Source organism: Nematolebias whitei, chromosome 6 (genome assembly GCF_014905685.2).
Source record: "Nematolebias whitei isolate Nwh7 chromosome 6, NemWhi1, whole genome shotgun sequence".
NCBI lineage: Eukaryota > Metazoa > Chordata > Actinopteri > Cyprinodontiformes > Rivulidae > Nematolebias > Nematolebias whitei.
This window is the reverse complement of record NC_056503.1, coordinates 12,259,189-12,275,926: the sequence shown is the minus strand read 5'-3', so window position 1 is coordinate 12,275,926 and position 16,738 is coordinate 12,259,189. Positions and strand designations below refer to the sequence as shown.

The 16,738-nt window shown below is 40.0% G+C and overlaps 1 protein-coding gene across 1 annotated transcript in view; it reads right to left on the bottom strand.

The window, feature by feature from the left end:
- LOC119411533 overlaps positions 1–16,738 on the bottom strand; it is a 339,553-nt gene that overhangs the window by 12,195 nt on the left and 310,620 nt on the right. Inside the window, exons 10-11 of the mRNA XM_037678486.1 lie at positions 975–1,064; positions 643–731 (exon numbers count right to left, since the gene is read on the bottom strand). Coding sequence (XP_037534414.1) covers positions 643–731; positions 975–1,064 — 179 coding nt within the window. The remainder of the gene's footprint in view (positions 1–642; positions 732–974; positions 1,065–16,738) is intronic.

Sequence of the window (16,738 nt, the reverse complement as noted above, 5' to 3'; positions counted from 1 at the left end):
GAAAAGGATTGAAGGTGAAAAAGAGGTGTGGGCGGAAAACCCAAAAACGCAGGCGGCTGACTTAGTCCATCCATCCATCCATCCATTTTCTTTACCCGTTTATTCCATTTTGGGTCACGGGGGTCGCTGGTGCCCATGTCCAGCAATCACTGTGCGAGGGGCGGGGTACACCCTGGACAGGTGTTTTGGTGAAAGTGCAGGCTGAGAGAACAACATGGCTGAGAGCAGCTCAGGCAGCAAGGCAGGAAGGTGGAACGAGCTAGCAGACGACAAAAGAGGCTGTCAGAAAGACAAAGATGTTGAACAAGACGGAAGAAGCAGACGGAGCAGGGCAAGCAGCAAGAGGTGGTAATAATGAAATATGAGAGGCAGAGAGTGTCTTTGTGTTTCTAGGTGACGGGAGCTCGCTCTGTGACTCCTCCACCCATGTGCTGATGATTTGATCTGAGAGTCACTCCAGTGACACCTGCTTTTCAGGTACTCCAAACAGCCGTCGCCATTTTACCCTCCCTCCCCTTCTCCTCCTTTGTTCTACACCTTCTCTCTGCACCGCCGCCCCTCAGCGTTGCAGCAGGAAACCAGCACGTGGTGCGGACGTACCGGGAAGAAACACCCGCAGCTCTCTGCACAAACATCACACACCTGATCTTTCCGTCCTGCGTCAGCTCGTGCGGCGGGTCGTCAGACAGCAGCCTCAAGTCTCCCTCCAGCGTGTAGACACAGACGCACTCCTGGAATAAATCACACAAACAGATGTGGGGATTTGAAATAGTAATCAAGCTAACTGATATAATGAGCGATGAGTCTCGTGTGTTTATAAAAGAGGCTTCTGTCAGCTGTTCCCTGCTGTGATGTCGGGACTCAGACATCGACTTTCATCACTAACAGGAAGCTTTGCTTTCAGGTAATAAACTGAGGAAATTTCAATTATGTTCACTCGCAAACGGATTCTGTGTGTGTGTGTGAGGTAATACCGTGCCAGGAAGCAGTTCCTGTATGCTGTCCCGCAGGACCACTCGAAGCGAGCGTACATCAACAACCGCCGCCAGCCGCAACAAAGCATCCTGGAGAAGAAGACAAACAGATTCCCTGATGTATGCTTAGCTGTTTGTTTGTGATCTCAGAAAGCAAAAACAGAGACCTTGGCTGTAATTTTATTTTCTTTGAGGGTACAATGTGGATGCTGCCACAGCTCTGCCTCAATATTTACCTTGGAAAGGCCTCTGAAACAATATTTATACTGCGTCACATTTGGCAGTCGCTGGCAGTTAGCGACACAAGTGTGCTCCGTCTACACGAAGCAGACTCGGTTGTCGTCAGGCGTTAGTGGAGTTAGTTGTGCTCTTCGCAACAACTCGCTGCTTTTGTTTCACTTTGGGACTGAAAACAAAGCACTTGACAACTCATTTGTGGAGTTTGGTAGGCAGCTGATTTATGAAATGAAACGAAAGTGCACGTGGAAAGTAACAGTGGCTTTCACTGAGGCACTTCATTTGCACAGGAGGGTTTGAAAATTGGGCACTGATCCTCACGGTAATTAGAATTTGACTGACAAAACACTTTTCCTCTTTCACAAACACAAACAAGGCCGGCTTAAAGGGACAATCTGACAACTTGCAGGAAATAAACCAGGATCCACAATGCAGAACATAATGCTTCTATTGGAGTGCATTACCAAAACATGTTCAAAAGTCTAGAAACACAGGCAAACTGTTTATGCAATGATTGCATCAAGACGTTGTCCCACAACAATAGACTACAGTTATATGATGTATTTAATGGGATATTAGTACTAATTGTTAGCTGTGCAGATTTTTTCCTCTGCAAAAGTCCAACTCGAAACCACTGGGCTAGTTATGAAATTTGAGCACAGACAAAGTCACATGACCCAGACAAAACATTCACACCTGACTTGTTAAACCACGTCGAGTCATCTCAGCAGGAAGCAAAGATTTGATATTTTTATCAGTCAGGGACACACAGAGCTGGTTGTTGGATGGCTGGGTCTAGACTCTAGACCAGGTCTATTCAACTAAATTGCTCAGGGGGCCATTGTTACTGAAAGTCACGGTTTAAAGTCTCATTTAATTTAAAAATGAACCAGGGCTTAATCTGAGCCAGATCTTGCCGGAACAGAATCCGGGAACGCTCATATTTTGACAGGGTGCATTCTGGTAACTGTTTTCTTGGATCCAGTAGCTATCAGGCTTACTAATAATATTTATGAACAAATATGACTGCTTTGAATGAATAAAACCTATATTAAATTTGTAAACTGAAAATAATTACATAAACACTAATTTTAAACACAACAGACGACAACATGACTTCTTAGTATCACATATGATCATCTGCCCCTTCAAGTGAAGAATTTCCACCTCTACCCTTAAAAATAACAATAATACAATCTCTGCCCCTAAAAGAGTGGTGGGGGTGGGTGCCTGGAGGATTCACATGTTGAGTCGGACAGTGAATTCAGCGGAGGAGAGTCGGCTCGGAACCGTCAAGTAAGTGGGCGGGTGTATGTTGGATGCAAGTGTTTTCAAATGCAGGTAAACATACATGTTTAACAACCTGTTAAAATACAACAAAATGCAGGAAATCACATCTACTTCATTCAAAATTTTCTGGGGGAGGACTCCCCCACTAGCTTGCCCATTATTTGCATACCAGCATTGATCGGTTTACAAATTAAGCCCTGAAATGAACCCATTGGTGGTCCAAACTGAGTTCATCTGTGGGCCTAATTTGCCCCCCGAGCCGTCAGTTGAATAGCCCTGCTCTAGAATAAAGACCGATTCAGGCAGCAGGGTGACCCACAGCTGGAGGTTGAACAGGGGAAAAAAGACGTGTCACCCAGGTGACAGGATGATCCTCCCTGCACAGGAGCCACAATGTGAGGCTAGATGTGAGGGGAGGCTTGGCTTATCTCCTTGATGTACATGAACATTTTGTACATTCTATTGCAACTATTTTGTTTATTTTAGGGAAAAGTTTCTCACTTTTAACACAAACATCAAAAGGAGCTTACGTTAATACAAGGAATTAATATAAATCACATGGTTTTATGATGCAAGATGCACTAAAGGACACACATATGTCATTGTGGACAAAATAACGGTCAAACCGTGTCTGAATTTGTGCTTTTAAATATGGTGATGACTGACCTGATAGTTCTCTTTCCCGATCACGCCAAGGTTACCCACTTCCCCCTAAAACCACTGACTAAAATACTAAACTAAAATGGGGTCAGTTTGATACTGACCACGTTACGGCTGAATTTTTCCACACAAAAAACTTTAGATCAGATAAACTCTGGTTTCTGCCAGTTTTTTTACTTTGCAGTTGTCATAAGTTATGTTTTATTCTGGCAATGCAATAAAAAAAAATACTATTTTCATATATTTTCATTTACATGTGTCTCCTGTTGTAAAGTTTACTCTTGTAACAGAAGTGATTGCCTGTTGGTGCTTTAGCTCTGCCAAACATTAGCGACATGATCCAACTCTAGATTTCTGAGTTAACAGACAAACCATCGGAGCTGCTGCTCTGCTTCTGTGCTGAATGTTCTTGCATGCTCTGTGGACAAACAGTTTATACCTGGTCTAAATAGCATGACTTTAGAGAGATGTCTGAAGTGCATGGAAGACCTTCTAAACTCTGCACACCAGGATGCTGGCCAAAGGAGGGGACTTGTAGAGGTCATTTCTATGTTAGGATGATTCGAATGCAGCAGATAAATGTCATCTGAATCATTTTAGCCCCATAAAAAAGGATATAAAGGATATTTTGAGTATGTTCTTGGATCACATGAAGAAAGTAGGTTAAATGTGCAGACATGACAGAGAATAAAAACAGGATTTAACAATGAAACAAGAAGATCAACCATCAAGCATTAACATGTCAGTCAGGCACACAGAGCTGCTCAGAGTGCGAACTGTATTAGACTTAACATCCCATATGATGCTAATACATTTATACCGTGAGCAATTTTTATACTTTGCATGTGGTCTTCTTAGAGCCCAATCAGTTCCAGTTATCTCACTGAATTATCATTTCATGAAACCATCTGAAGAAAGTTCTCAGTGGGACTTTAAAGCCTGATCAAAGGACTGAAAAACAGGAAGGAATCAAAAGGCTCTAATGTTTTGCAGCGTAGAGAACTGTACTGAATATAAATAAATGAAGTACCAATTTATTTGGGCTCCACTATGTCAAAAATACCTTAATATTGCAGTATCAGTGGGTGCTATATAAATGTGTTATAATATTCCAAGTGTTATGCATGCTAATAAAATATGTGTCCAATCAATGAGCTCAAACTGCTCCTGGTGCATACAACCAATTCAGATGAGAGTGGTTGGAACGATAAAACGTTCAAAAAGCCTTGTAGGCATCATAAAGGCAGAATGATCAGGAAAATGTGGATTTATTGGAGATTATAGTCTTATAAAATATTGAACAGTTATCTTGCGTGTGCATTTTTTCTTAAATCATGTAATCGCGTCTTTTGTTTTCTTTTTCTTAAAAAAATAAAAATAAAATAACTTCCTTAAGCAGGAAGTTATTGTATGTTTGCTTCCGGGCTTGATACTTTTCTGAGCTCCTCCATCTGCTACTGCTCCTTTTGGAAATGTTATTTTCTTTTTTTTTTTTTGACACTTTTCTTTTTTTCCTCCATCTTCATTTTAGTCTAGTTCTGGACTGAAGATCAAACATTGGGAATGAGGGAATTGGTGATGGAGGAGAAAGGAGGGGGTTCTAGAATGTATACATGTGAGGTGGTTAAATGGTAAATGGTACATTTTCATCTATAAATCACTTCTTGGTCTGCTGCCTTCATACATCTCCTCCTACATGTTACTGTGTGAGTGCAGCTCAGTGACGTGCGGTCAGGGGAGGCAGGTGAGGCTCACCTGTCATCATGACAAGTAAAATACTAACAATGAGAGACAACCAAACAAAGAGAAAATACATTTGACCACTTGTGTGTTTTATAAAATTATTTTCTGAATTATATGAACACTTTAATGGTCAAAATCGTATAATTTACGCATTGCCTATTCAAACAGAAGAAATGTGAGGTGAGGCAATGTAGTTCTCAGGTTCACCTCTGGGGGCGTTGTGTCATCTACAATATATGAAGTAGGCGGTTGACGCATCCCCATTGCTGTCTTTCTTTATATCGCCAACATACGTTTGACATATGCTACACATGTAGATGTTCTACAGTCTGTCTAATATATTGAATGAATGTGTGTGACATATTTCCTTTTTCGAATATGTAATAAAGACACAGAAAATACACAGTGTGAGGCAGAAAGTACCGTGCCTCACCGATAGGGGGCAGTGCTGCCCCATAGGAATAATGAAGCGGGTCAAAGTCAAAGTTTATTTATATATAGCACATTTACAACAACCTCAGCTGACCAAAGTGCTTCACAATAATTACAACATCATAGATAGATATATGATAAATAAAACTGAGTAAAAAAAACAAAAGTATGATAAAAATTGGCAGTGAAATACCAATAAAATAACAGTACAAATAAAAACCAAGACATACTTTATTTCAGTTTCTGCAATTTCCCCAAAGTCCAGGAAATATAGATGCATTTTCAGTCTGGACTTCAACTGATCTACTGGTCAAGGTGCACGTCGCTGTGCGTTCTTCTGTTAGCAGAGGGGCGAGGGCGTACCAAATCTATAACGGTACACTCATTTAAATTTGTTTAGACAAAATGGAAGATCATATCTCAAAACTAAAGGATTTTTCTAAACTTGATTTTCAGTCAGAACAGAAGGTTTTGAGAGTAAGACCAACTCCAGAGCTGAAAGATCTGCTTCAAACAAATGGGACAAATATAACCCGTTCTTTTCAACCGGAGTTTGACCTTACATTAAATATTTTGGTTTTCTTGCCATCATTGTTGAACTGTATGGAGTTGATTAAAGAATAGACGCCTTTTTAAAAGAAGAAGAAGAAAAAAAGGCTAAATTGAAAAATAAGCAACTATTTTGGTTCATATATGTGAGCATCCAATTCCAGATGAGTCAGCCTCACCTGTCACAAACCTCACCGCACGTCACTGATGCAGCTACAGCGTGCGCTTTCAGGACATTATTACCTGCAGTGCACCCTCAGTGAGGACTGAACTAGGAAACTCGATTCCTATAAATATTTTGGTATCTTGGTCGACTCACATCTTTCTTTTAAGCTTCATGTGGAAAACCTAGTAAAGAAACTGAAAGTTAAACTGGGTTTCTTTTTCAGAAACAGATCCTGTCTAACCCTGAATGCTAGAAAACACTTTGTAACTGTGACTTTTCTTCCCTCCATTGACTACGGTGACATTATTTATATGAACGCTCCTACAAGAACCCTGCAGATGTTGGATGCTGTCTATCATGGTGCACTAAGATTCATAACTGGTTCTAACCACCATACCACCATTGCAAACTGTATTCACTGGTTAACTGGACATCATTAACTTCACGCAGACTCTTCCACTGGTACATTTTCATCTTTAAATCACTTCTTGGTCTGCTGCCTTCATACATCTCCTCCTACATGTCTCTGTGTGAGTGCAGCTACAGCGTGCGCTCTCAGGACATTATTACCTGCGGTGTTCCCTCAGTGAGGACTGAACTAGGCAAAAGGTCCTTCTCTTACTCTGCTCCTGTTTTCTGGATCTGAAGCTCTCGACCTTGACCTCTCTGAACAGCTTCAAACATCTGTTAAGTTTATGGAAAAAAACAATGCAGACATGTTCTTGTTTTTAGTATTTTACATACATTTATTATGTAGCTGATTTTGTTTAATTTTATATAATTTTCTTCCATTTATTTTTCAATTTATATGTGTTGTTATGTTTGTCTACTGTTGTCATCATTCTTTGTTAAACAGGTCTCTCTTGTAAATGAGTCCTCAAGGCTCAATGCGACTAACCTGTATAAATAAAGGTTGAATGAAAAATTAAAGGAGGAGGGGAAAAGAATGGAAAAAAAGTTAAGTGTCATGCCTGTGCACCCAGTATTGGTCATTACATATGATTAGATATGATTAAATGTGATTAGCTTCGATCACTCCGTCTGCTGAGTGTGTCGTAATGAAGTTGGAGCTATGCCAGCTCATGTGTGAGTATCTGTGTGTGTTTGAGTTCATGTGAAAGCTGAGTGTGTGAGAACTGGATCTAGAGACATTTGACAATTTCACCAAGGTTTACATACCAGTAGATGTGAACACCTGTCCTCGACTTCTCATCCGCAACACATTGATGCTTAGAAATCAAGGAAGACAAGACAAGTGCATCTGTGTGTGTGTGTATTTGTGGATGCATATTACCAGCAATAAGACGTGTGCCTTGGTAAATGTCAGACTCTGTCCTATGACCTTTCACAATGATTTCTTGCCATGTACCTCAAACCATCTGTTACATTAATTTACCTGTCTCCACCCATCGCTGCCCCCCCCCCCCCCCCCCACACACACACATCATCTGGAGACATCTACACAGAGTGTTCTCATTATGGATTTGGTCACCATTTCATAAAATTAAAGCATAGAAGTCATTAGACAAATTCTTGTGTTTTATTTGAAATAATCTAGCAAAAGTCTTAAAGCACATAAATTGTAAAATTAAGTTTTGACTGAATTACTCAGCTTATTTCTGAACTGGATGCCCTGTAGACTCCACACATCAACTCACTGTCATCGTCAACTCATTACATCTCTGCAGCAGCTCGTCCTCCATCCTCTGCATATGAAACAACCTGAATGGTACATTCCAGAGCAAATGTCACACTGACTCATTCTGCGACTTGGGGGGATATTTTTATTCTTTTCGTTTACTTCTCATCCTATTCTTTTACGTCTTCCATCCTATTTTGAATTTACATCTATCTTCCTAGTTTACCACATGTACAATTCAACCCAAGCCTTTTAAGAGGCATGCTGATCTACAGGTTTCCAGTTCCTTTCACCGAGGTGAGGCTTTGCAGTTGTCTCTATCAGCAGACTTCCTAATCACTCCCAGCACTCTGACATTTTGAAGGCTAACCTGTGATAAGCATGGCTAAACACAAATTCTGCTATATCTTTCTCAGTCTTGACTCAAACACATAGCCTCACAGTTTCCATGGCTAATACTTAAGGTAGCAGTTAACCTCAGCTACTGAACATCCCTTCATTCTGGCATTATAAACATGTCACAGCTTCCTTAAAGCTGTTTAGAGAACCAAGGATGTCAATAGGTTGCCAATAAAAGCTCAATTAAACCAATGACAGTAAAAGGTACGGATAGTGGTAATATAATTAAAACGTACATTTGCTTATTTGGTCATCAAGTCAGTGTTTAGCACATCGTAGCTGATTGTGAAACAGCCAGCATGACATGTCACCATGACAATGAACTATCCATGAGGACAAACTCTGCTCCACAATGAAGCTTCATTTTAATGGGTTCTTACACAAATGTCTGTTTACCATGTACATCATTAAACATCTTATAACTCAGGTGATGGAAAAGTGATTTTTTTAAATTATTGTTCATAAATTTTACATTTTAATAGCTCTTAAAATGATGCCAGAGTCCATAATTTCACATTTAGCATAAGGGGGAAGAGCAAAAACAGGAAATTTTGAAAGGTGGTACTTTATAGCAGAAATAGATCTAGAAGTGTAACCATCACAAATGGGCCTTCTACCCCCGACTAAACCTGACCCCCCCCCACTCCTGTCTGACAACCCAAGGGGGCACACAGACATTTCTAAAACGGAGGGTATACGTGATTAGACATCATTACCTGCAGTTGATAGGATATATGCCCGCATTGTTCTAGAATTGCGCCGCTCAAGGTGGCTGCATGTTGGAGCAGCTCTGTTACTTTCATTTTGAGATTTTGCTTTTGGAAACTTTAATTCCTGTTTTTCAGGATGTAAATCACATTTTTTGGATGATTGTTTCCTCTGGTATCAGATGCTGTGCAGCTGGAAGGATTTTTACTGAAACTTTTTTAGTTTTAGACATTTGTTATGATGTGTAACCATGGCAACAAGGCAGTTTTCTACAACCAACAGCAGCTGATTAACATCTCAAAAGCTCAAATAATATCTCAACTACAGCCCCAAATCTCAAATGAGATGAAAAGGATGTTCTGTGGACGCATTCCCATCTACCTGCCAGCTGTGCTCGAGTGCCTGACCACTGAGATCCTGGAACCAGCAGGAAACACAGCTCATGACAGCAGAAGGACAGGATCGTCCCTCGGCACCTACAGTTGGCTGTCTGCAGCGACGAGGAGCTCGGCAGACTGCTGGGAGGAGTGGCCATCGCTCTGGGAGGAGTTCTGCCCGGCATTCGGCCTGGGGGAACCGAGAGGCCAGCTGAGTCTGGGTGGAAGGATCGGACGGCATCTGCAGCCAGTTTCTTAGGATCCACTGTGGGACGGACCTTTAGAAGAGATCCTTCCTGTCTACAGCCATCAGCATCGATAACATCGCTTTATGAAATGTGGATAACGAGTTACAACAACAAATAATTTCCCTTTGGGATTAATAAAGTATTTTTGAATTTGAATTTGAATGCCATTGTCTGGGATGCGGGGCACATAGACTTCAAAGTAGCTTGGTATTGGAACTAGGGATGCACCAAGCCACATTTTTTTTTTTACTTCTGATCCCGATACCTAAATCTGGATAGCGGCCGATACTGATACCTTTCTGATATCATCATCATTATTGATTTTATATGAGGCTGTAATAATCTCCTCTCAAGTACAGTTTGTACAAATATATGCATGTCCAAAAAGGCAACTTGAGGTAAGTTTTGTTAGTGTTGGATAAGTTTCAAAGTTACAATTATATTCTGCTAACACAAAACATGTTTTTTTTATTTTTTATTCCTAGCTTTAAAGTGGATATTAAGGCGATTAATTTAAATGATTGTTGGCTTAAAGTTATTTGATATATTTTTAAATAAGGGGCAGATATTATAAGAATTATTTTCTTCTTTCTGCACTTCTTTCGGCAACAGAGGAGGGGGCGTGCCAAAGAGCACCAACATAACTGGTTTGTTCCATTTTGGAGTAAGCTGTTTGAGGGAAGAATCAGTTTTGTGTTGTGTGTTTCTTTGACTGATGAAGCCTTCCGGATGGAAGGTGAAACGTTTCAGCAAAAAAAAGAAACTGTCCATGTGACCTGACTGAAAATTGTTGGATTGTATACCTGGATTACTGAGCATGGACTTTTTTGGTTCTTTCTGCACTCTTTTCATTAAATGTTTTTTCTTTTTGATGAATTTGTTTTGTTTATTTTGTTTCTTTTAAATGAATGAATAAATGAATTAAATAAAAAATAAAACAAAAAATTAAATGGCTTCAAAACATCTACTAAGTTCATGGCATAAACGAACAGACATGTTCCTGTTTTTAGTACTTTGTATTTTACATCGCTTTATAATGTAGCTGTTTGTGTTTCATTTTTTTATATATATAATTTTCTTGTAATTTTCAATTCATATGTTTTTTATGATTGTCTACTGTTGTACTGATAAATATCTCCTGGAGGGTAAACTATATCTTGGCTTGGCTTGGTTCATGCCTCGAGTACCCAGACTCAAATGCTTTGGGCAGAATGGATCAGAGCTCGGGGATTTTACTCAGTCACGCTCCATCGGTGTGGTCATGTAATTTGGACATTTTGGAACCGTTTGGACCAACACAGACTCAAGGTAGATGTCATTAAGTTCTGCCTGTCCCCAAAACAACTGTGTGTTTACCTGAATTTGGCTCCTTTGGTTGGTCTTGAAGGCCATCTTATCTGAATTTGCCTGGAGAACATGTGATCTGATGCTCACCACCCCCTCCCTGAGGAATTTCCAACTGATAACCAGATGAAACCAGCTGAATAAACTTTGTGTCATCATTTCAGGACTCTTGGATTCTCATAGACATTATTCTTGGCCATTCCTCAACATACCTCGAGAATGTTTATGGATCTCACCGGAGGACACTGGCTGTTCATTACATCCTTATCAAAACTCTTACAATGCCCTCGAGAGCATCTATGAACATTGTTCACCTCTCTCGTCCTCTCCCACCCTCTGAAGAATGTCTATGTCACTATGTGCTTGTTTGTGCGAGGTGTTTTTTAATATCAGAGTTTTTTCTTCTCAGGCAAGAAAAAAAGTCTGATAGGAATTCTTTCACCGCCAATTCCTACGTGCCCAGATTATCTCTTTTATTGTCTGTCCAAACAGGTCTCACTTGTAAACGAGTCTTTGAGGCTCAGTGTGACTTATCTGTTTAAATAAAGGTTGAATGAATGAATGAATCTTGGTTGCAAGTATCAAGCTGCGAAATCCTTTGTTTTCTACAACTGATAGTGGTTGGTCATTAATTCCGATGAAGTTTAGCAACTTCTTGGTAAACATTCCAGGTTTTTTATGGTATTAATAATGTAGCTCTCTCTGCTTTGATCCCTAAATCCAAGTGTGGAAATGGTCGCTCAACTAGAGCTGCTACAAGCGGACAATTGCCACTACCAGCCTTTAAAAACTGTTATGGACAGAGATCGTTTTTCTATGTTTACACCAAAGCATGGAATGACACTCCACAACATGTGAAATCCATCTCAACATTGGCACTTTTTAAGAAGACTCATGTGCGTCATCTGTTAGACTCCTTCTTTTGCAATCACTGTTAGGTGTCTGCCGTGTAAATGCTGCTGTTCTTGTGTTTTGTAATGTGATGTGTCTGTATGTCTATTGATGAGGTGTGGTGCTGAATATCTGTGTGCTTAATTTATGTTCTGCAGAACAGGAACCTGCTGTAAAACAGCAATTATGCTGAGCCAGGCCCGATTTCTTTTAATCTTTTCCTGTTTAAAAATTAAATAAATAAATAAATAAATAAATTCGAGCTCCGGGGCTTCAGTGGTGTGTTCTTCTCGTTTTGGCAGGCAGTCTGATTTCGGTCAGCCGTGCTCAGTCTGACCCTCTTCTTCCGAGACGGGCAGACTGAGCAGGGAGGATTGGGCGCAGCTGGCCGGGGTCGGGCTGCCTGCTTCGGGTTGAGCGAGAGGAGAGCATCGCTGAAGCCACAGAGCTCAAATGTCCAATGTAAAACTAACTTTACCGCGGTTTAATGTGGTGCTATGGCTCTGCAGACATTGCACGTTGCCGTCTTGTTTTGTGGTGTTTCTAGTTTAAAATACTTCCACACAGCGGACATGTTTAGATGAAAATTTGGTTAGCTGTTAGCCACAGTGCTGCTAACTCAATCCTCACGTTGTAGCTGGCTGCAGACTATGAAATTGATTTCCTGAATGTGAGGTGGGTCTTATTACTCTGGGTTCATGAGACACGCCTCCGTTCAGAGAATCCATTCTATAGTTTGAAGCCAACGTGCAAAGCAGCTGGCAAGGAATCACATGTGGAGATGTTTCAGCAAACATGCATCATGGATTGGAAATCTCTGCAGGTTGAAAAAATCTGATACGTAAATTATGCTGTATTGGAGCCTGATACTGATACATGATCGAATCGGCCCCATCCCTAATTAGAACCAAAGTGTACAAGAGTAGACCCACACACACTGTTACAATAATGCTTACCCAAGGCAGACCAAACCACAGATATATTGTTTAATTGAGCACCAAGCATAGCCAATGGCCATGACATCTGCGCCTGCTATCTGGATACAGGCACTGGACTGTTGACAACACCTTGTGTCATCTCACACCATGTCGCAACAACTCATTGACAATAAATCTCAGTTCTGTACTGACACAAAAGACCATCATGTGTGTGAAAGGTGCCACTGAGGGGAAAGGACCAATCCTGCCAGTGATTTGATGAGACACACTGGCATTACTCCAGACATCAAGGTGTGGGGACCTCTCCTCAGACAAAACCTTGATACAGTCCTAACAAAACAACACCAATCTGTATTATTACTGCAGGCTGGATTGTGAACTGAAAGAAGCCTGCATACCTTTGCTGCTACAGCTACACTGAATTTCCTCTTCAGAGGGGCACTTAAACCCAAAGCTTTCCTCTGAAGTCGTGTGGCAGCTGGTGCAAAAAAATCTGAGAACATAATGGTTGGCCTAAAGCTATACTGGTATGGAAATTAGATTGCAGAGATGCAGGGGCTTGAATGTTGAACAAGGCCAATCTGCTAATAAATGTAAGTAAGGAAGAATAACAGGGGCAAAATTTTACCATTTGATCCAATCATTTCCCTGAACTACAGCAGTCATAAATCTGAGTTAATAGAGAGGGGAGACAGGAATTTGCAGCATACTCCAGGAGGACATCCCACTGAAAAGTTTAATTAAGTCTACGTGGACAAGGCTGCAGCTAGCAGGATAAAGCCAAATCAGCTCTGTGTAATGCTGAGAGAATTTCCTACAGAGCAGAACTAGGCCAGATAACATTTGTACTTTTTCTTTACGTTATTCTAGCTTGCTGTGCCTGCATGGAGAGCAGGGACTTTACATTGTGTATTTACGTATTTATTTTACTTTTCAAAATTTTGTGGAGTTGCACTCTTTTTGAAGAAAACTTTCTGGAAATGGACTGATTTGATGTTTCATTTACCTTAGTATTTCCACGGATTAGCATGCATTTCAGAGAAAGTTACCTTGCACAAACAATTATACAACTTTAGCTGTTGGTGTGATACTTATTCTGCATATTTCTTCTGAATACAGCAACAGCATGGCAAGAGAATAAAGGCCTTAAAGCGAAAAAATTTGTTTATGTTTATTTTAATGTACAAAATGTAGAATGCCCCATCCCCCAAAAGATGGATATCCAGCTGACAAACCAAAACTATCTGACTTGATGTATAGTGAGAAAGAAGCAACTATTTGAAAATAGCATGTAACAAACAAAATGATCTTCAACTGTATTTACCTAAATCAAAGACAAATATTTAAATTATATAATAACTAGGGATATACTGATCCACTTTTTTTTTTTAACTTTCGATCCGATCCCCAAATCTGGATATTAGCCAATACCGATACCTTTCCGATATCATCATCATTATTGATTTTATATGAGGCTGTAATAATCTCTCTACAGGCAAGTACAATTTGTACAATTATATGCTTTTATGTCCAAAAAGGCAACTTGAGGTAAGTTTAATTAATGCTGAATAAGTTTCAAAGTTACAATTAAATTCTGCTAACACAAAACATGTTTTTTTTTTTTTAATTCCTAGCTTTAAAGTAGATATTAAAAAGAGTAATTTAAGTGATTGATTGTTTAAAGTTATTTTATATATTTTTTAACAAGGGACAGATATAAGATTTTTTTTCTTCTTTCTACACTCTTTTCATTCAATGTTTTTTATGGTTTTATTTGGTTTCTTTGAAATGAATAAAATAAAATAAAATAAAATAACAATTTAAATGGCTTTAAACATCTGCTAAGTTCATGGCATAAACCAACACAGAGATGTTCCTGTTTTTAGTATTTAACATCACTTTATAAAGTAGCTGTTTTTGTTTTGTTTTTTTAATATAATTTTCTTGTAATTTTCAAATCGTGTTTTTTTTTACAATTGTCTACTGTTGTACTGATAAATATCTCCTGGAGGGTAAACTATATCTTGACTGCAAGTATCAAGCTGTGAAATCCTTCGTTTTCTACAACTGATAGGAGTTGGTCATTAATTATGATGAAGTTTAGCAGCTTCTCGGTAATCATTCGAGCTCCGTGGTTTCAACGACGTCTTCTTCTTGTTCAATCCAAAGCAAGCAGTCTGATTTCAATCAGCTGCGATCAGTCTGACCCTCCTCAGAGACGGGCAGACTGAGTGGAGCGGATTGGGCGCTGCTGGCCGGGGTCGGGCTGCCTGCTTCGGGTTGAGCGAGAGGAGTGCCCAACTGAAGCCTCGGAGCTCGAATGTCCAACGTAAAACTAACTTTACCACGGTTTAATGTGGTGCTATGGCTCTGCAGACATTGCACGTTGCCGTCTTGTTTTGTGTTGTTAGCTGCTGCTTATGTAATTAAAATATGATATACAAAACTATCAGCTAAAGATTCATCTTAAAGATTGCAACGATTTATTGAGGGCAAAAGTTCTTAAGCATTGAAACACCCCAGTACTTTCCTGTTGAAGATAGTTATGCTCTATCTTGTTGTGTAATTTGAAATAAAGCATGCAAATTATTCGCCAAAGTGTGAGGGCTGATGGGGAAGAGTATGTTATGACATTTAGTAAAGGAACAAAAAATTGTGATCAATTGTGTTGTGCTGAAACATAAGAAAATCCAGTGCTTTTTGGAGCTCTACAGCTCTGGAACAGTTTACAGTAGAGACTTTATACAATGTTTAAATAAATCACAGGAAGTTGAAAGTTACATCACTAAAACTGGCATTTTGGTATATTTAACTATTCTTGCACAATCACAGTTTAGGATTTTTGACTTCTATAGATTTTTTTCACATATTGTTCCACAGCCAGTTTATGATGCCAGGCACTATCACTTGCACAACTTGTTTTGATATACAGAAGTCCCTCACTTATTGGGGGGGTTACGCTCCAGACACCACCGCAATAGGTGAAAAGCTCAATATTTTAGTATTTATACCTATATTTAAGGCTTTATAAACCCTTCCAACACTCTTGCAATGTTCCTAACAATGTTCTAAACTCTTTAAATGCTTTACATGAGCACAGCAAAAGACAGCAGACTGTTGATATGGTTACTGAGCCAATCCCGGGGGCGGACTGGCCATCGAGAGCACTGGGATATTTCCCGGTGGTCTGGCCCGCTCAGTGATTTCCGAGGGGGACTAAAGGCTCGATTCGAGCTATCTGCTATTCGGTTCAATCACTGAGCGGGCCAGGCCACCGGGAAATGTCTCAGTGCTCCTGATGGCCAGTCCGCCCCTCAGCAAAATGCTCTGTTTGGTCGCCTTACATCAATCAGCCAATCGTGTGTAGTGTACAATCTCACATTGAAAACCCGCGAAAAAGTGAGTCTGCATAAGTTGAACGGCGAAGTATTGAGTATAGAGATTACTGGACTGTGAAACATTGATCAGTACATTGACAATAAAACATCTTCAGTATGTGGACTGTGAAACATCTTCAGTATGTGGACGGTGAAACATCTTCAATACCTGGACTCTGAAACTTATTCAGTACAAAGACTGTGAAATATCTTTAGTACCAGGACAGTGAAACATCTTCAGTAACAGGACAGTGAAACATCTTAAGTACCAGGACTATGAAACATCTCAGTCCCTGGACTGTGAAACATCTTCAGTATCTGGACTGTGAAACATCTTCAGTACATGGACAGTGAAACATCTTCATCACCTGGAAAGTGAAACATATTCAGTACAAGGACTGTGAAACATCTTCAGTACCTGGACTGTGAAACATCTTCAGTACCAGGACTGTGAAACATCTCAGTCCCTGGACTGTGAAACATCTTCAGTACATTGACAATGAAACATCTTCAGTACGTGGACTGTGAAACTTCTTCAGTACCTGGACTGTGAAACATCTTCAGTATCTGGACTGTGAAACACATTCAGTACAAGGACTGTGAAATATCTTCAGTACCAGGACTGTGAAACATCTTCTGTACCAGGACTGTGAAACATCTTCAGTACCAGGACTGTGAAACATCTCAGTCCATGGACTGTGAAACATCTTCAGCCTCTGGACTGTGAAACATATTCAGTACATGGACAGTGAATCATCTTCAGTAC